Below are 20,475 nucleotides of genomic sequence, written 5' to 3'. Positions count from 1 at the left end.
GTTAAATGGAAATGTATGCATCTGTGATTAAATATATAAATCTTTTCTTGCAAATATTACTTAAATTGTCATTCTGTGTTATAGAGAATACCTACACAGAAATTTATTTTTTACCAAAATAAAAAAGATTTTAGTAACTGATATCCATGAAACTTGAAATTGATCCATACTGACTCATTGACTATTAGTTAAAATCAACTACTTTTGTCCTCTCATTGAACTGCTGGTGGTACAGCTATGTTTGGAAAGATATATTTTGGCCTGTGACTTTCCATAGGGTTCTGGGGCCTAAACTATCTTTAGAAAAATGGAATGCTTGCTGGGTGCTGCTGGCTCATACCTGTAATCCTAGCTACTCAGAGGGCTGAGATCTGAGGGTCATGGTTCGAGGCTAGCCCCAGCAAGAAAGTAGGTGAGACTTTTATTTCCGATTCATCACCAAAAAGCCCGAAGTGGTGCTGTGGGTCAAGTGGTAGAGTGTTAGCCTTGAGGGGAAAAAAAAGAGACAGCACCCTGGTCCTGGAACTACACTTAACTGAACTTGAGAATTCTTGACATGAAAATGAATTTTCCTCCATTTTCCAGATAGAACTGGGGTAGTATCACACAAATTCATATTTTAAATGTATTATTTTCTAATCAATGTAAATTTGAACACTTGGTATTATTTATTCATGTATTGATTCAACAAATAGAATACTTACTATGTTCCTAAAGAGCTAAATGCCTAAACTGAGTGCTACATTAAAAAAAAAACAGTACTTACTCTCAATGAGATCATACAGGTCAGCCTCTACTTCCCAAGCAAGAGAGAGCACCTACTCAAGAAATCCTTCCTGTTATTTAACCAAACTCAAAATAAGATACATTAAGCTAATATTCAAATCAAAATAAAAATGATACCCTCTTATCTGTGTCCTGTATTTTTAATAATTAACCACAGGCTATATTAGTGGCATTTTAATGTGAGACTTATCTAAAAGAGCCTAGTTAATTTAAGCACTTACCTTAAAATACATATTTACAAACATAGTCTACCAAATGTTTTCAGAATTGGATTCTGTTATTCATGAATTTAAGGCACTTAACAATGGATAAGTTAACTTATATTATTAGTCACAAAGTCAGTATGGGGTTTACTAAAACTCCCTTGGATTGGCTCTGGAAGAATTCTTTAAAAATTACTTTTTAAACAGGCACTGGTGGCTCACACTTGTAATCCTAACTACTCAGGAGACTGAGATCTGAAGCTCATGGTTAGAAGCCAGCCCTAGAAAGAAGGTCCATTAGACTCATATCTCAACCACCAAAATGCTGGAACTGGAGCTGTAGCTCAAAGTGGTTGAGCACTAGCCTGGAGCAATAAAAGCTCAGGGACAGTGCCCAGGCCCTGAGTTCAAGCCCCATGACCAACAAAAAACAAAAAGTTATTTCTGTGATGCATCATTTTAACAAAATATTGTGTTATTTTAAATCTTGGGTTTTTTTTTTAAAGCTATATCTACTAAAACCTAACACTAAATTGCAGTCATCTAAAAAAGAATAGGGCTCAGAAGACTCTGTGTGGACAATACATCTAGGACTTAATGGTGGCCACTTGTTGCCTTGTTGCATTCAAAATCAATTCATTTAAAATTCTTTTAATGTTAGTCAAATGGATAACATTTGAAATGTCTAATGTAAGTAAAACCACTAACTGTCTCAAAATGGCACGTGGAAAATGTGGAGCCTTTCATGGTGAAAGAGGCCTAATCTATCAGCACCAAAATGAAAGCATTTATTATACCTTGCTGTCTGGGAATCTAGTATTGGGTAGCCTTATAGAGAGAAGGTAATTAGATTAAAGCTCTAAAGGTTCCTATTAACTGATACGCCAGAAATCATAGGAATATGTTATCCTATGATTTTTGATGGTTTTCATTTTTATTCCATCATCATCACAACTGTATGACTTCACTACTGTGAGTTCCCCAGAGTGCACTAACTTCTTTCTCTAGCCATCTAGATCTAAAGGTTTACGCTTTCTTTTCAAGGTCTCATTTTTCTATTCCATTGCCACAATGGATGAGTCACTCTTACACTCTTCAACGATCAAATGTCCCAGTTTTTACTGGCTCTGACTGTTAAGTGTATAATTATCCTAAGTAACTAAGAAAACTGTCTCCAGCTTAGCAGTTTTATGGACTAATACAGACAAGAACTAAGACAGACATTCTCGTGTTTCCAGCCGTATATATCTAAGCATAGTCTTGCTATAAAACATGGAGCTGTGGCAAGGTGAGATCCATAACCTCAGGTTGTCACAGAGGACAGCACACCTTTCTTTCACCACCCGATCTATGGGGCTGCTGACAGATCCACAGCTTCTGTTTCCTCCTCTTTTGTTTCAGCCCTTCTGCTTGCTTTCTCATTCTCCATCTCTGTTTCCACCTTTTCTCCTGTCTCACCTGGAAAGAAACCAAAGGAGATTTTAAGAGACACTCACCATGAACAAGAAATGATCCTGCTATGTGGCTTTCCAATTGGGCAGCCTTTGTTCTTCCTGGTGGTGGTGTTGTTTTTAATGTACTACATGATTTCGTTTTTCTTTTGTGATTCCCCCCCTTGGTTTAATCCCCCGTTGTCACGTATTTGATTTTGGTACTTGGGTATTATATATATGTTTATCTGAATGAGGGAAGGGAAGGGAGGCGAACAAAAAAATAGTGAGACAAAGGGGGAACCAATGAAACAGCAACACTATGTTAGAAATGATCTGTACACCTTGGAGAGAAATGGGAGTAGGGAAAGAGGGAGAAAAATGAGGGAGGGGAGACAAGTTCATCAAGAAATGTACTCACTATCTTCCTTATGCTACTGTAACCCCTCTGTACATCACCTTGGCAATAAAATTTTAAAAAAAGTACTCAGACCATACATGGAATCTGAAGAACTTGGAAAAATCTAGAAATTTTAGCCTTCAATGATTGATTCTATTCAACCATCAAACTCTAGGCTTAAAGCTTGGACTATTGGGCTGGGAATGTGACTTAGTGGTAAAGTGTTTATGTAGCATGAAAAGCCCTGGTTCAATTCCTCAGTGTCACATAAACAGAAAAAGCCAGAAAGGGCACTGTGGCTCAAGTGGTAGAGTGCTAGCTCAGGAACAGGGACCCAGGCCCTGAGTTCAAGCCCCAGGATTGGCAAAAAAAAAAAAAGGTTTGGACTATAGACTATATTTCAGAAAAACTGTGCAACTGATATGCTAAATTAAAATCCCTTTATACAATTATTGAAAAGATAATATTTAAAATTAACAAAAAGAAGAGTGGGGGCTGGGAAGGTGGCTCAGTGGTAGAGTGCTTGTCTTGCATGCATGAGGTCCTGGGTTCGATTCCTCAGCACCACATAAGCAGAAAAAGCTGGAAGTGGTGCTGTGGCTCAAGTGGTAGAGCGCTAGCCTTGAGCTGAAGAGCTAAGGGACAGCGCCCAGGCCCAGAGTTCAGGCCCCATGACAGACAAAAAAAAGAAAAAAAGAGAAAGACCGAGCTTGGTGTTGGCTCACACCTGTAATCCTAGCTACACAAGAAGATGAGATTTGAGGATCACAGCCCAGGCAGGAAAGTCCATGAGACTCTTATCTCCAATTAACCACCAAAAAGCTGGAAGTGGAGCTGTAATTCAAGTGGAAGAGCTCAAGGACAGTCCCCAAGCCCTGACTTCAAGCTAGAGGACCCGAACCTCCCCTGCAAAAAAAAAAAAAAAGCTAGAAAGCTGAACTGAGAGCACTGATGGAATGTCTGTTCCCCAAATATAGAAGTCTTTTGCTTTGAGTCAAATGAACATCAACCAACTGACAGACTTCAATGACTGTGTTAGGTTCCCTGCCCCAAGAACTGGCCTACAAAGCCTGTCTAAACAACATCAATCTTGGACACCTAAGTTTCACCTTCAACACACTCTTCCTCTGCATTTGTGTGGATTTCTCTGGCCATTTCCACATTTGCTGCTGTCTCTGAATCTCCCTCTGGATGTTCCAAGATTCCAATGATCCCTTCGGGTAGAATCTTCTCCATGCTTCTGGAGCCTTCAGGAGTTTTAGGGAGTGACTCATTCATTACAGGTGTTTGCACAAGGTGACTTCCATTTGATATTGCTAGTGTCTCATTCTCTTTGGGAATTCCTAGACCTTGCAACTGCTCATCTTTTCCCGATGTTTCTGGAAGTGTCTGGTCTTCCACTGTTTCCAGTAACTCACTTTTTTCTACTATTTCTGGAGAGTTGTTCTCTTTGGTAATTGTTTCTGGAAGCTGAGATTGCTCATCCTTTTCCATTGCTTGAGACTGTAGCTCTCCAGCTGTTTCCAGAACATTCTCGGCTGTCTCTAGCTTCAGGATTCCAGCAGTTTGTGGATTTTCAGGAGTTTCTCCTGCTCCAGGAGAGTCCCTCTCCCTGGCTGTCCTCAAAGGTTGATCCTCAGCTTCTGTTCCTAAAGGTTCACACTCAGCATTTGCTTTCAAAGGTGGAGCCTCCACATGGCTTGTCTTTTCTTCTGCTCCTGGGGCATCATCTTTGCCAGCCAGCTGTGATGGCCCAGAATCTTCCTGTCCCTCTAGAGGCTGAGACTGCTCCGTGGGTCCCAACTGTTCTGTAGTGTCCTTTTCAGGGGTAACTTCCTTCGTCAGTGGCTGTTCATAGTGGGATTGAACTCCATTAGCTGTAGGCACCACTGAAGCCTTGGGCTTCTCTAGTGGGGGACGACTCTCCCTCTGTATGCGGCCACGAAACATGGATTCTCTTCCCACTGCACATGGTTTGGGTTGGGCAACGCAGGAGTCACTCTCTTCTGCAGTGGAAAAAGTTTAGAGTTATTCTTTGGTTCTTTCAGTTGAAAATAAATAGAAAGGCGAAAACACAACTTGCTAGTTGTTCTCTTGGGAAAGTAAATGATATCAAGAAGCAGATGTAACGCCTCCAGTAACAGTATTTTTTGCTGATTAACTAGAGGTAAGAGTCTCATATGAGTTTGCCTGCCTAGACTGACATCAAACCTTGATCCTGAATCTTGGCCTCCTAAGTAGCAAGGATTATAGGCATGACCACTGGCACCCAGCAAAGCTAACAGTCTTTATTTTTATGATATGATTATAGCAATGTTGAAAGGGAAGGAGGAAGGAAGAGAAGAAAAAAACCTCCAAATGAATTGTACTTTCAGGACTTTTTTTCTTGTTTGGATATGTCTATTAACTCCTATATAAAAGATAAAGAAACCAGGTTCTGGGTGGCTCATGTCTATAATCTTAGCTACTCAGGAGGCTGAAATCTGAGTTTGAAGCCAGTCTGGGCAGTAAAGTCTATGAGACTCTTATCTCCTATTAACCACCAAAAACCATAAATAGAGCTGTGGCTCAAGTGGTAGTAGTAGCCTTGAGGAAAAATTCTCAGGGACAGCACTAGGCCCTGAGTTCAAGCCCCAGGACTAGCACACATGTGCGTGCGTGTGCGCACACACACACACACACACACACACACACACACACACACACACAGACTTAAAAACAAAAAACAATGGCCTAAACTGCGTGCTGTGACTCACGCCTGTAATCTAACTACTCAAGAGACTGAAATCTGAGGATCACAGTTCAAGGCCAGTTTTGGCAGGAAAGTCTGTATGACATTTATCTCCAATTAAATCACAGAAAAGGCCAGAAATGGTGCTATGGCTCAAGTGGTAGGGTGCTAGCCTTGAGCAAAAGGAGCTAAGGGACAGCACACACAAAGTGGTGAGAGATCTCACAAAGCTCTCCTAAGAGCTGAGTGTATGGAACCGCTTCTGTGAGGTCCAGGATGGCACAGGGGAACTTTGGCTAGAGGACATGGCTAGATGAGATTGCAGAGTGCCCTGTGGGTGGCGCCAATAAGAATCGACTTTACCCAGAAAGCATGAAGAGTATCAAGAATAATTCTTAAGCCGGGCACCGGTGGCTCACGCCTGTAATCCTAGCTACTCAGGAGGCTGAGATCTGAGGATCGCGGTTCAAAGCCAGCCCGGGCAGGAGAGACCGTGAGACTCCTATCTCCAATAAATCACCAGAAAACCGGAAGTGGCACTGTAGCTCAAGTGGTAGAGCGCTCGCCTTGAGCTGAAGAGCTGAGGGACAGCACCCAGGCCCAGAGTTCAAGCCCCACGACCGACAAAAAAAAAAAAAAAAAAAAAAGAATAATTCTTAAAAAGAACTTATAAAAAGTGAAGAAAGAAGCAGTGCATACTGACACAAGCTTACAGTGTTATAGTCTGAGAGACGCAGAAGGCTAAGGAAGGAGAATTATTTGAGCCCAGGAGTCCCAGACCATATTAAGAACCAATTGGAAGGAAGGAAGGAAGGAAGGGGGGGAGGAAAGAGTGTGTGTACATCTACATGCTTGGTACTTAGTGTATATCTCAGTTATAGAGTATGTGCTTTGCATAAACAATGACCTGGGCTCAATCCCCAACACTCCCCCCAACCAAAGAAATAAATATGCTGGTGGCTCATGCCTGCAATCCTAGCTATCCCAGAGGTTAAGATCTGAGGACTGTGGTTTGAAGCCAGCCCAGGCAGCAAAGTCCAGGAAACACTTGTTTCCAATTAACCAGAGAAAAGCTGGAAGTGGAAGTGTGGCTCAAGTGGTAGAGCATCAGTCTAGATGAGAAAAAGCTGGGAGGGGAGGGAAGGAGAACACCTGGCAGGAACAATTTTCTGAGATTCAGGGCACAGACAGCTTTGAGAGCCCAAAAGATGCTCTGGTAATAATTATCTTAAAGGAGCTGTGGCTCAAGTGGTAGAATACTCACACACACACACACACACACACACACACACACACACACACGTGCACACACACGTGTGCACACAACACATCTTTGTGTAAAATTTATTTCTCCACAAATCATGCCATAAGTTCTGAGTTGTCATCTTTTGCTCTGGCTACAACATTTATACTTATGAACACAATGTCAATTTTGGAAAGTCTACTAAATAACCACTAAAACTTTCTGGCTCCAGATTTTACAGCTTTCAGGTTTGTCTTACCTGCAAGCTCCTAAGAGAAGTGTAATTCCTTTTTATTTGTTTGATCTCCCTGCCTTCCCTCAGCTGAAGCAATCTAGGGTGAATGTGAAACCTAGTTCTACTTCTTTGCTGTGGAATCAGACAAGGTCCTGCCAGGCTAAGACCTCAGTGTCCTTATCTGTGAAATGGGGACACTCTGGTCTTTCAGGCTTGCTATGGGAATTGACAAGGAGGTGATGTGTATAGTTGGCTCCCCACAGTGTTGGCACCCCAGGACTTTTTTGGTTGGTTGTGGTGCTTGAACTCTGGGCCTGGGCACTGCCCCTGAGCTCTTCAGCTCAAGGCAAGCACTCTACCACTTGAGCCACAGCACCACTTCTGGTTAATTTATTGGATATAAGAGTCTCGTGGACTTTCCTGCCCAGGCTGGCAATCCTCAGATCTCAGCCTCCTGAGTAGCTAGGATTACAGGCGTGAGCCACTGGCGCCAGGCTATTTTCATTATTCTTAAGCCACTGTACAAAGAAATTTCAATTTAATATGTCAGTGTATGAGTACAATGCATCTTGATGAATGTCACCCCTTCCAACACTGATAGCTTTTATACAAAAAGTGTTTCATTCCATTTGGTTTATTCATCAAGTATTTTATTTATGGATATAAATGCCTACAACAGATCAGCTCTGGTTTGGCACTGGGATTATACCAAATAACAAGATTGACCTGTTTTCTCTCTGCATGAAAATGCAAATAGCTACTTCCCTTATAAAATGTTACTTGGTACCCATGTATAGGTACCTGCACATGATTGCTTATCCAAGCAAATCCAGCTGGGCATGGAGTGCACACTTAAAATCCTAGGTCTCAGCAAGCAAAGGGAAAAGGATTTTTGAGTTCAATGACAGCCTGGGCTTCATAGTAAGACATAGTAAATCTCAAAAACACAAACAAAAAATGCAGCAGTGGTTCTCACCAGACACTATGTGGAAAATGAACTATACTACTTGTGGGTGGGAACAGGAGGAAAAAATTGGGAGACGCTGAGGGAAGGAGTGACAGTGTCCAAAGAAATGTACTCATTACCTGACTCGTGTAACTAAAACTGCTCTATGCATCACTATTATAATAACAATTCAAAAAAATTAACCTCCAGGTACTGGTGGCTCACATCTGTAATCCTAACTGTTCAGGAGACTGAGATTTGAAGATTATGGTTCAAAGCCAGCCCAGGCAAGAAAATCCATGAAGACTCTTATCTCCAATAAACTACTCCAAAAAAGCTGGAAGTAGAGCTGTGACTTGACTGGTAAAGCAATAGCTTTGAGCAAAAAGATGCTCAGAGATGGTGCCCAGGCCCTGAGTTCAAGCTCCAAGACCAGCACACATACACACACACACACACACACACACACACACACACACACAAATCAAACACAAGAAGCAGCATCACTCAAAGTGGTAGCTCACACCTGTAATTCTAGATACTCAGGAGGTAGAGAGAGGGAAGATTGAGGTTCAGAAGAAGCCAGGCAACAAGTTATTAAAATACCTCCCCATGCCTCTCAACAAATAAGCCAGAAGTGTTGGTTTACACCTGTGATTCCAGTTACACAGGAGACATAGGTAGTAGAATCCAAGGTCAGTCAGGTAAAAACATGAGGTCTACCCTACCTAAAAAACAACCTAAGGAAAAAGTGTGGAGGTGTGGCTTGAGTGTGCAGAACTATGAATTCAAATCCTAGTAACACACATACACAAGCAAAACCAAAAACAAATGCCAAACCAAGAAACCCCCCATCTCCATATCTTCCTGTCCCCATTAATATGTGGATCCCAGCATACTTCTTCAAAGGAGGCAATGGACTACATTTCTTTTTTCTTCTTCTTTTTCTTTTTTTTTTTTGTCAGTTGTGGGCTTGAACTCAGGGCCTGAGTGCTGTCTCTGAGCCTCTTTGTGCTCAAGGCTAATGCTCTACCACTTGAGCCACAATGCCAATTCCAGTGGTACTTTGAGTGGTTCATTGGAGATAAGAGTCTCACAGGGACTTTTCTGCCTGGGATGGCTTCAAACTGCAGTTCTCAGATCTAGGATTACAGGTGTGAGCAATTGGCACCCAGCTGACTATATTTCTTTTAGTACCTTAACTTAGAAAGTGGACAGCTAATTTTTTGTCCACCCACAGGAGACATACTATGCCTGAGCTATATTATTATGTAATAAATCCTATGGACCTAGGCTTTTTTTTTTCACCCCATGTGAGAAAGCAGACATATCTGCTTTCTGAGTCCCTCATCAGATCATCCACTGCTTCAGGCTGAATGCTCTGGTGTTCATTATCTCTCTGAATTCTGTTGTTGATGGATCCATGCACAAATTCGCTGTGACAGCTGAACGAACAGCACCCTGTTGTAAGCACCATGGCTTTTGCACACAAAGAAATGAAGTATGAGTCCACGTTACAGGCGGGATTAAGGGATTAGAAGTAGAGCTAACATACCTGAAATCCACATTATGATGGATGCTTTCAACTCAGTTCATTGCCCTCATTAGAAATGAAAGGTTTCCACCCAACAAGGAGAAGACCTTGGTACCCCTCACTGGGAATGGGAGGGGCAGAAGGGGTCCAGGTCTAGGCCCTTCTGCTACCATTCCCAGGTCCTTGCAGCTTTTAGGCTCTAGGAAGCAGGGGTGCAGCATAATTCAGCCTCCAGGAGGCCACTGCCCTCCTTCTCACTGTCTTTCCGTGTTTTCTCCACAGTACTATTCCATCACGTTCCTGCCCTTCAAACAAACACAGATCTACTAGCTATTTTCCTGGACAGTGTTGTCCCTTTCCTGCCAACCTGTGTAAAAGCATAGGCAAAAAAAAAAAAAAAAAAACTCAGACAGACTCCTTTCCCTTTTATTTGGTGCCCATCCTGGGACTTGAACTCAGGGCCAGGGCCCTGTCCTTGAGCTTTTTTTTTTTTTTTTTTGGTCATTCCTGGGGCTTGAACTCAGGGTCTGGGTGCTGTCCTTGAGCTGTCCATTCAAGGCTAGCACTCTACCACTGAGCTATAAGGCCACTCGTAGTTTTCTGGTGGTTTGTTGGAGATAAGAGTTTCATGGACTTTCCTGCCTGGGCTGGCCTCAAACTTTGATCATCAGATCTCAGCTTCCTGAGTAGCTAAGATTACAGAACGTCAGCCCCGAGAGCCTGGACTCCCTGAGCTTCTTCAGCTCAAGGCTAGCACTCCACCATTTTGAGCCACAGCTTCACTTCCAGTTCTGTGATTAATTGGAGATAAGAGTCTCACAGGGCTGGGAATGTGGCTTAGTGGTAGAGTGCTTGCCTAGCATGCTTGAACCCCTGGGTTCGATTCCTAATTACCACATAAACAGAAAAAGCCAGAAGTGGCGCTGTGGCTCAAGTGGTAGAGTGCTAGCCTTGAGTACAGAGAGGCCCAGGACTGGGGGAGAGGGGGAGTCTCACAGACTTTCCTCCTCCAGGCTGACTTTACAAGGTGATCCTCAGCTCTCAGCCTCTTGAGTATCTAGAATTATAGGCCTGAGCTACTGATGCCCAGCTTCCTTTCCTTTTTTGATAGAATGACCTCAATTTTAGAATTCCTTTTGCTCATCACAAGTACATGAGATGAAATGTGAAGGTGAACTGAAGGTTAACATATAAGCAGAGAAGAACAAGACATTGCCTCTAGAATAGCTGAGGAGCCCAGGCGAGTGAGGGGTTCCTGCCCGGGGGGAGTGATAGAGCTGTCATCCAGCTGGGACCAAGAGCTGCCTCCAATTGCCTTCTCCAATTCTCTTTAACACATGTTATTGCTTTCCCACTCCTGTAAGAAAAACTCTTATTTTAAAATATGCTGCAGGTGCCAAGTGTAGTGTTACCTGCTTGTAATCCCAGCATTTGGGAAACAGGCAGGAGGATCAAGAGTTCAAGACCACCTGGACTACACAAAGAGACTTTGTTTTAAAAGCAACAAAACCCCTGCTATAGCATTAAAAAATAACAATATTTGCCACTGAGACAGTGTCACTGATTGATTGATGGTGGTTGTTGGTACAAGGGAATTGAACCTTTGGGGAGTCATATCATGTAAAATCAAAATCGTCTCACTGAACAGGCTTAGGAGAGTGAATGACAAAGTGATGGCCCTGGCACACACAGCAAGCGCCTGATGAGCAGAACCAGGCCTTACACATCTGGCATCTCAACAGAAAACTGTGTCTATCCTTCACTGGGGTCCTGTGCCCACTGCCTTGACCTATTTATCACAATGACATACAAAGTAGCTCGGTTGTTACTCCGTCCAGGCAATGATGGCATTTTTCTTTTTTCTTTTTATTTATTTATTTATTTATTTGGTGCTGGTCCTGGGCTTGAACTAAAGGCCTAGGCACTGTCCATGAGTTTTATCCACTCAATTCTAGAGCTCTACCCCTTGAGCCTCAGTTCCACTTCTAGCTTTTTGAGTGATTAAGTGGAGATAAGAGTCTCATGGACTTTCCTGCCCTGGCTGGCTTTGAACCGTGATCCTCAGTTCTCAGCCTTCTGAGTAACTAGGATCACAGACATGAGCCACCTGGGCCTAGCCAATCATAGCATCTTTATCTAAGAGGGGAATACAACTGGTGGGTGGCAGAGCTCCCATTTAAACCCAAGTAAGTTTGATTTCACCTTGAGTTAGGGGCTGTGTGTGTGTGTGTGTGTGTGTGTGTGCGCGCGCGCGCCACGCACGCGTGTGCGTGCGTGCGTGCTGCTCTTGGGGCTTGAGCTCAGGGCCTGAATACTGATCCTGAACTTTTTTGCTCAAGGCTAGCACTCTACCACTTGAGCCACTGCTCCAAGTTAGGGCTTTTGGGTGGTTCGTTGTAGTTAATAGTCTCACCAATTTTCCTTCCCCAGGTTTAGCTTCTAACCATAATCTTCAGATCTCAGAATCCTGAGTAGCTAGGATTACAGGCATTAGCCACCAGCACCCCGCTGACTTAGTTGCTTTTAAAGGCAAATGATGCCTCCTAGTATTCTGTGGGAGTTGTGCTGGACCTCCAGCCCCACTATAGATCCCCTGCACCACACCTGAATTTTAACAACACCCCCAAGCAAACAGGAAAAGGAGGAATGGAGCTAGTTAGGAGAGACAAAGTAGATAAGCACATAGAATCACTATGTGGTGCAGCGCTCGCGCGCGAGTGTGTGTGTGTGTGTGTGTGTGTGTGTGTGTAGCACATGCGCTGTCTATCCCTGTGATAACATACCACAGTCAGCACAGGAGATAACAGAAGGACACTAAAGCAGCAATGACCCAAGTGCAGGTACTACAAGAGATCTTCCTGCTGGCAGGGAAATGTTTCTTAAACTCTCACCTTGCTGTAGTAACAAAATAGCCATGAATACTATATAACAAAAGGGACAAGTCTATGTTCCAATAAAACTTTATATAAAAAATAAATGATAGAAAAAAGGTCAAAAAATAAATGATGGGCTAGGAGTTGATGGCCAATGCCTGTATCACTAGTTACTAAGAAGGCTGAGATTTGCAGAATGTGGTTCGAAGCTAGCCTGAGCAGTTCAGTCTGTGAGATTCTAATCTCCAATTAGCCACCAAAAAAACTAGAAAGTGGAAATGTAGCTCAACTAGAAGAGTGCTAGCCTTGAGTACAAAAGCTCAGGAACAGTGCCTAGGCCCTGAGTTCAAGCCCAGGACTGGCACACACACACACACACATGCATGCACACACACACACACACACAGAAATAGTGTTGGGCTGGGTTTGGCCAGCAGACCAGCTGATCTTTCCTATCTTAGGCAACATTTAGACTATAATCTACACGCATTATATGTCACACGTGTCAATTCATTTATTCCTCAGACAGCCCTGTGGCATAGGTGCTGTAATCCATCCTGCCATCAGAAGAGGCCACCCATGCATAGACAGCTGGAGTAATGGGCCTTGAGCTCTCAGTTGGCAATTTTGCTCATCACTGGCACTCTACCGCTTGAGCCACATCTCTATTTTGAGATTTTGCTGGTGAATTGGAGATAAAGATTTGCCTGCCTGGGCTGTCTTTGAACCTCAATTCTCAGCTCTCAGCTTCCTGAGAAGCTAGGATTATAGATGTAAGCTACAGGCCCCCTTCAAACTCATATTCTTTTTAAGCACTCTCTCCTTTCTCTGTATGTTGAAATACACACACACACACACACACACACACACACACACATACACACACAAATATGAAGTGTACAGAGCTTCTTAGAACCAGGTAACAGATACTACTCCAGGGCAAGCAAAAGAAAAGAGGTTTATCAATGAAATTTAGTGGGTTATTAGTTGTTTTTGTTAATCATATTTGTCAAAAAATGGCAAGAATAGACCAAAACATCAGCTTAAGGGAGGATAAAAGATTCATTGACATTATGGATGACATCAGGGAAAGCAACAGACAGACAGAGGCTTAGGATGCTGCAACCCCGGGTAGATGAAGGCAGATGCTGGATGTCAGCGAGAGAAACTGCTAGAAGCCACAGAGCCATGGTATGCTGGTCCTAGTGCTTCCGGTCACACAGTCTGACAAATGGAGGCATGTGATCACAGAAGGCTCAGGCTGTGGAGACCCTGTCTGGCTGTTTCCTAGGGGCTCAAGGTGCTCCAACACACTGGGTGCCATTTCTACAAGCTGGGAAGCTGAGGCTGAAGGAAAATGACGTAAACTGAAAGCACTCACCTTTCCCCTCTAAGGCCATGTCTTAGAACTGTCCTCCCTGCTAATCCTGCTGAATCATTACCCCTCCCCTTCATCCTCAACCAACATTCCTTGCAGTTTTGGAGAAGAGAGGCTGAGATCAAGGCCATGTCTGAGCTGATGACCCTGGTTACCTGGCAGACACAGATGCTATGGAGACCTTGAAACTCCTCAGTCAACAATAACATTGCTCCAGCAGGGTACCAGTGGCTAATGCCTGTAATCCTAGCTACTCAGGAGGCTGAAATCTGAAGATTGTGGTTCAAAGACAGCCCAGGTAGGAAAGTCTGTGAGACTCTTATCTCTAATTAACCATCAAAAAGCTGAAAGTGGAGCTGGAAGTGGCTCAAGTGTAGAATGCTAGCCTTGAGCAAAAGAAGTTCAGGGAGAAGGGATGGGTTAGGAGCCATAGGTGACAATGTTGTTAGACACCTTGTATTCATATACTGTTTTGTAGAATGGGAACTTCTTTGTACAACTACTTAAAGATAATAATAATAATAAATATATTAAAAAGAAAAAGAGGAAGCACCAAGGCCCTGAGTTCAAACCCCAGGACTGGTAAAATAATAAATTAAAATAAAATAAAAAAATAACATTGCTCACCCACCCCACTTCTATCTCACCTTGAATCTCTCTATCCCTGTCTGACTCCATTTTTTTCTGCCTAATATTTAAAGGGACCCTAGATGTACCCTTCAGCCAGTCTGAAGAAGACTTCGTTGCATGCCAAATACAGGTTTTCCTCTGGAATAAATCCTGTTGGTCTGCAGACTTTTGCCATTTCTGCTCTTTTTCTTTCTTCCTTTTCTCTTTTCTGTCAATTGTGGGGCTTGAACTCAGGGCCTGTGCTCTGTCACTGAGCTCTTTTTGCTCAAGGCTAGTGCTTTACCACTTTGAGCCAAAGCACCACTTCTGGTTTTCTGGTGGTTAATTGGAGATAAGCGTCCCACAGACTCAAAACCAGCCTGGGCTGGCTTTGAACTGCCATCCTTGAACCAAGATGCTCAGATCTCAGTCTCCTGAGTAGCTAGGATTACAAGTATGAGCCACTGGTGCCTAGCTAAAATTTCAACCTAGAGAGATTTTGGGGGGAGGGGTATAGCGGGTGTGTGTGAGGGGGAATGGGAAGGGATGGGAAAGGAAAACAAAGGATGAGGCAACAATGCTTGATAAGAAATGTACTCATTATCTTGCCCATGTAATTGTAACCCCTCCGTACGGTATTTTCACAATTTAAAAAAAAAAAGAAAGAGATTTTAGTGTTGCAATTACAAGCTGGTACAATTCTCATGGAAGGAAATTTGGCAGTTTTCTGTCAAAATTATAAATGTCCACCCCCTTTGACTTGGTTTCGTAATTCTGGGAAACTGTCCTACAGATACGCTTGGACACATTCAAATGATGTGTGCACAAAGGATTCCACAGAGAGTTTGTTTGCAACAGGAAATGACTGGAAGCATATCACTTGTCCCTTAGTAAGGGGCTGGTTAAATAACTCACACAATCGATTAGTCTGCAGGTGTGAAAAGGAGAATAATACCTTCATATTGTTAAGTTTAAAAAAACAAACAAGGTGCCCAAGGCGGGTAGAGAACGCTATATGTTATTACAAAGATGAGAGAAATAATATTTTCAATATATAAAGAGGGAAGGCTTATTATGAAATGGTAACCCCTCTGTACATTATCTTTGTAATAACAATAAAAATATTTGATGAAAAAATAAAGAAAGAAGGGAGGCTGAAGCAGAAAGATCACAAATTCAAGACCAACCTGGGCCTCAAAAAAAAACCCTGCAGGGCTGGGAAGGTGGCTCAGTGGTAGAGTGCTTGCCTTGCATGCTTGAGGCCATGGGTTCAATTCCTCAGCACCACATAATCAGAAAAAAAAAAAAAAGCCAGAAGTGGTGCTGTGGCTCAAGTGGTAGAGTGCTAGCCTTGAGCTGAAGAGCTGAGGGACAGCACCCAGGCCCAGAGTTCAGGCCCCACAACTGGACACCCTCCCCCATCCCCCCCAAAAAACCCCTGCAAACCAGCCAGGTGCTAGTGACTCACACCTGTAATCCTAACTATTCAGGAGGCTGACATCTGAGAATCATAGTTTGAAGTCAGCCCAGGGAGGAAAACTCTGTGATTAACCACAATTAACCACAAAAAGAGCTGGAAGTGAAGCAGTGGCTCAAGTGGTAGAGCACTATTCCTGAACAGAAGAGTTCATGGACAGGGTCCAGGCACAGGATACAAGCCCCAGGACCAGCACACACACACACACACACACACACAAAACAACCACCAAAAAAGAAAGCTACAAATCCAAACAAAGCTCTAGAAAACACACACACAACGAGGAACCCTATTACACTGCTGGTGGGAATGTACACTTATACAACCACTTTGGAAAGCAGTCTGGAGGGTCCTTAGAAAGCTAAAGATTGACCTCTCTTACGACCCAGTCATACCACTTCTAGGCATCTACCCTGAACAACAGGAACCAATATACCAGGACACGTGCACCTCCATGTTTATTGCAGCACTGTTCGCAATAGCTAGGATATGGAAACAACCTAGATGCCCCACCACAGATGAATGGATCCAAAAATTGTGGTATCTATACACAATGGAATATTATGCAGCCATTAGAAATGACAAAATAATGGCATTTGCAGGGAAATGGATGGAGCTAGAAGGAATCATGTTGAGCGAGGTAAGCCAAGAACGAAGAGACAAACAGTACATGGTCTCCCTGATAAGTGGATGCTAAATCCAAAATGTTAGGTGATATGACAAAACTAACAGGACTTAAGAAACAAAGAACTCCCACTCATCTGGTTGAACCACTACCAAATATCCCCATGCTGCTGATCACATATATGGTATATAACATGTGAGCACCGTTATATATTACAGACTGTGATAGACAATTTGCTCCAGGAAAGTTAGAATGAACTTGTGACTTTAAATGAGCATCATTATTCCACAATACTGTGAATTTCCGGAAATTATGTAATCACTTAATCACAATCAAAAAAAAAAAAAAAAGAACCTCGGGGAAGGGAGGGAGGGAGGGGATGGTAGGGGGAAAACAATGGAGGGGGTAACAATGTTCAAGAGGAAGTGTACTCATTACCTCACTCATGTAACTGTAACCCTCTGTATAGTATCTTTACAATAAAAAAAATTAAAAAAAAAAAAGAAAACACACACACACATATTCAAAATAATAAATGTTTGCTGGCAGGGGCACGGTAATCCCAAATTATGCAGGAAATAATGATGGGAGATCTAGGTAGGAGACAAGGCCTGAGCAAAGAACCCATAAATATATAATGTTATATTTTATACAGGTATATTATATCTAAGAGTCATGAAACCTTAGATGTTCATGAAACCTTAAAACAGAAATGAAAGCAAGAATTTTTAAATGCTGAGCAAAAAGAGCTCAGGGACAGTGCCCAGACCCTGAGTTCAAGACTCACAACTGACAAAAAAAGAGGAGTCTCGTGGATTTTTCTGCCACAGCTGGCTTTGAACCATGATCCTTAGTTCTCAGCCTCCTGAGTAGTTACGATTACAGGTGTTCCTGACTAGAGTAAGTACACTTTTTATTTTTTGGGGCCTGAACTCTGGGCCTGGGCGCTGTCCCTCAGCTCTTCAGCTCAAGGCTAGCGTTCTACCACTTGAGCCACAGCACCACTTCTGGCTTTTTTTTTCTTTTTGCTTATGTGGTGCTGAGGAATCAAACCCAGGGCTTCATGCATACGAGGCAAGCACTCTACCACTGAGCCACCTTCACAGCCTCTATAAGTACACTTTTTTGCCTTTAGGTATTGTTTGGTTTTGTTTGGTTTTGAGTCTTTTTTCTGTTGTCACAGTAAGTGACCATGTACTTGTGATGCAGAATGACTTGAGGCCAAACCAAATCTTTTTTTGTTGTTGTTGTCTCACTTTGAACCCAAAGCAAGCCTCGAACTCTTGATCCTCCTGCCTCCACCTCGAGTGCTAGGATTGCAAGCACATACTAACAAAGGCCAATTTAAAAATAGTTAACATGAACTGGCTTAAAAACTGGGTTCAAAGACCTGTTCTGACTCTACGGAGCGTTGTGACTTGTGTTAAATTATCTACTCCTTATTTGTAAAATTTGGGATAATCAGAATACTTACTCATAGCATTATTATAAGAATTAAATGAAGCAATTCATTCAGCAACTAATTACTGAGGGCCTTTTATATGCCAAGCATTGTTAGGCACTGGAGAGTACAGTAAATGCATGCATGCATCCATTCAGTGAACCTGAACTTTTTTTTTTTAACTCTAAAAGCTCTTAAAAACAGGCTTGGGATTGTATGTAGAACTTAAAGTATGTTTTTAACTGCAGAAGCAAGAATGAATTATTTATCAGGACTCCAAGATCATGGAGCTGAAATGCTGGTGAGTACACAACAGTATCCAATTACAGGAGCACTGCTCCATAGAGGATCAGAAGCAGTACGCCTCTGGGGTGATTCAAATGTGTGCAGAACAATTTTTTACACTAGCACTCATTCCCAAGTGTTTCAATACTTCTTCCAGAACAATGCTCATGAAACCTTAGAACAGCAATGAAAACAAGAATGTTTTTTTTAAACTGCTGTGTATCTAACATGCATATTTATTAATAGCAGTGATAATTTTTCTCTAAATAAAAGACTTTGTGGATTGGATACTGCTGCCATCCCCCAAGAATTACAATTCCTAAAGTATTTATTTTTTTTAAATAAGCTTTTTATTGTGAAAGTGTTTATTTTTATCAGTTTAAAAATCTTTAATGAGCCAGGTACGGGTGGCTCACACCTGTAATTCTAAGCTACTTGGGAGGCTGAGATATGAGGATCCAGGTTCTAAGCCAGCCTTGGCAGGAAAGTCTGTGAGACTCTTATTTCCAATTAACCACACAAAAACAAAACAAACAAACAAAAACAGAAGTAAAACTGTAGCTCAAAGTGATAGAGCACTAGCGTTTTGCACAAAAACTCAAGGACAACACCCAGGCCCTGACTTCAAGCCCCAGGATCAGCAAAAAAATTATTTGCTTTTTTTTTTTTTAAGTGCTGGGGAGAAAACCTAGGTTCTTGTTTGTATTAAGTACATGATCTGCCAGTGAACCCAGGTCTCTGCTTTCTAAGCCAAGAGACTACTTCTAGGATACATGGCAGGTAGTATAAGAGAAGCCTGCAAAAAAGCAACTAACTAGACTCTCCGTTTCCCCCTAAAGTTGGCCTGGAAGCCAGTAAAGTAAGTGACTGGAAGAAATTCACTTAACATTCAATCTTGTCCAAAATATTAGCCATTCAAAATGTAGCAAAGTAGTTGACTGTGAAACCAAATCGTCCTCTAGTGCATTAATTTGTCTTCACCCCTTTCACAGAAATAATCACCGCATGAACCTTTCTCATTTGTTTCACATGTGTTTTGGCCCTTCCACTCATCGGCCCTTAGAAAGGGCGACTTGTAGCACCAGCGTCTAGCCATGCACTGAGGTATTCATACAGGAGTCGGGAAAGCCTGGCTTGCAAAATCATTTGGTGCGTGACTGGACAGACACCACATGTGAGCTTCTCCAGCACTTCCCCCAACCCCGCATTCCTCTTCTATCTGAATTGGTCAGTGTGTGTTAGGTCTTGAACTCAGGGCCTGGGCACTGTCCCTAAGCTTCTGTGCTCAAGGCTAGCGCTCTACCATTTGAGTCACAGCTGCACTTCTGGCTTTGAGTGGTTAATTGGAGATTGAGTCTCAGACTTCCTAATGGTGGCTGGCTTTAAACTGTAATCCTCCAATCTCAGCCTCATGAATAGCTAGGACCAGAGCCACAAGCCACGGGCGCCTACTTTTGTTGGCCTGAGTAATGTTGTAATTATTCAAATGGTCCTTGAAATGAAAAGCAGTCCCCCTCGACACCTCTAGAAAAGCTCGCAATACACTCGGCTGATTGCTTTATAAGATTCGTTAATAACCGCCTTTATCACACACCTACTTCCTATGAAATACATAGGTAAGCCGGGACAGGGAAGCGCTCGTGATCGCTCCAAGGCTTGGGCGGGATCTGATGGACCGTGTGTTCTGGGCGTCCTTTCCACCCACGACGGGTGAACCGGTCCATCACTCGGCGTGGAGCCGCGCGCAGGGAGCGCACAGAGTTGCGGGACCGTGGGGAATCGCGCTCTGTTCGCGGATCCGCTCTCCGCCTGCCCCATAGAGCTCGCCCCGGCCTCCACTGGGGTCGCACCTTTCAGCCCAGACACCCTGCACCTGCCGCGCCCGAATGGAGGGAGGGAGGGCCCCTGCTCACCGCCACTGCGGACCCTGCTGCTGTCGCCGGCCTTGGTGAGGGCGCTGCTCGAGCAACCCATCGCGGATGCGCAGGCGTGGGTCCCGTTCCCGGATCCCTGATCCCGTGCGCACAGCCCCGGGAGCCGCCGAACTTCTCGGCGCTCGGGCTTGGAGCGCAAGCGCGCGGCGGGGCGCTGGGCGGCAGGGGCGCACCTGGACACCTGGCGAGCCGGGCGCAGGTGGAAGGTCCCAGGAAGGCCAAGCTGCCAGCGAGCTGAGCGCTAGAGGAAGCAGAGAGAGCTAGAACTAGGAGGAGGCAGGTGGGGAGTAGGGGAAAGTCAGAGGGGAAGCCCCCCCCCCCCGACGGTGACGGCGGTGGTGTCAG

At 43.5% G+C, this 20,475-nt stretch overlaps 1 protein-coding gene across 2 annotated transcripts; it reads right to left on the bottom strand.

The window, feature by feature from the left end:
* Positions 1 to 1,447: 1,447 nt before the first annotated feature.
* On the bottom strand, positions 1,448 to 20,175 carry Erich5 (glutamate rich 5). Of its 2 annotated transcripts, XM_069991118.1 has the most exons (3): positions 20,110 to 20,175; positions 3,929 to 4,825; positions 1,448 to 2,447 (listed from the first exon to the last, which is right to left on the bottom strand). In XM_069991118.1, exons 1-3 carry the CDS (start codon positions 20,168 to 20,170, stop codon positions 2,338 to 2,340), a joined length of 1,068 nt encoding a protein of 355 aa, XP_069847219.1. In that variant the 5' UTR covers positions 20,171 to 20,175; the 3' UTR covers positions 1,448 to 2,337. The 2 variants fall into 2 exon arrangements, with proteins under 2 accessions (XP_069847219.1, XP_069847220.1); XM_069991119.1 differs by lacking the exon at positions 3,929 to 4,825 and having other exon boundaries at positions 20,113 to 20,170.
* Between the last annotated feature and the right edge of the window lie 300 nt (positions 20,176 to 20,475).

The sequence above is a fragment of the Dipodomys merriami genome, unplaced genomic scaffold, assembly GCF_024711535.1.
Source record: "Dipodomys merriami isolate MVZ:Mamm:240054 unplaced genomic scaffold, mDipMer1.0.p SCAF_4, whole genome shotgun sequence".
NCBI classification, from domain to species: domain Eukaryota; kingdom Metazoa; phylum Chordata; class Mammalia; order Rodentia; family Heteromyidae; genus Dipodomys; species Dipodomys merriami.
The sequence above is the reverse complement of the archived record's forward strand: the minus strand, read 5'-3'. Positions and strand labels throughout refer to the sequence as shown.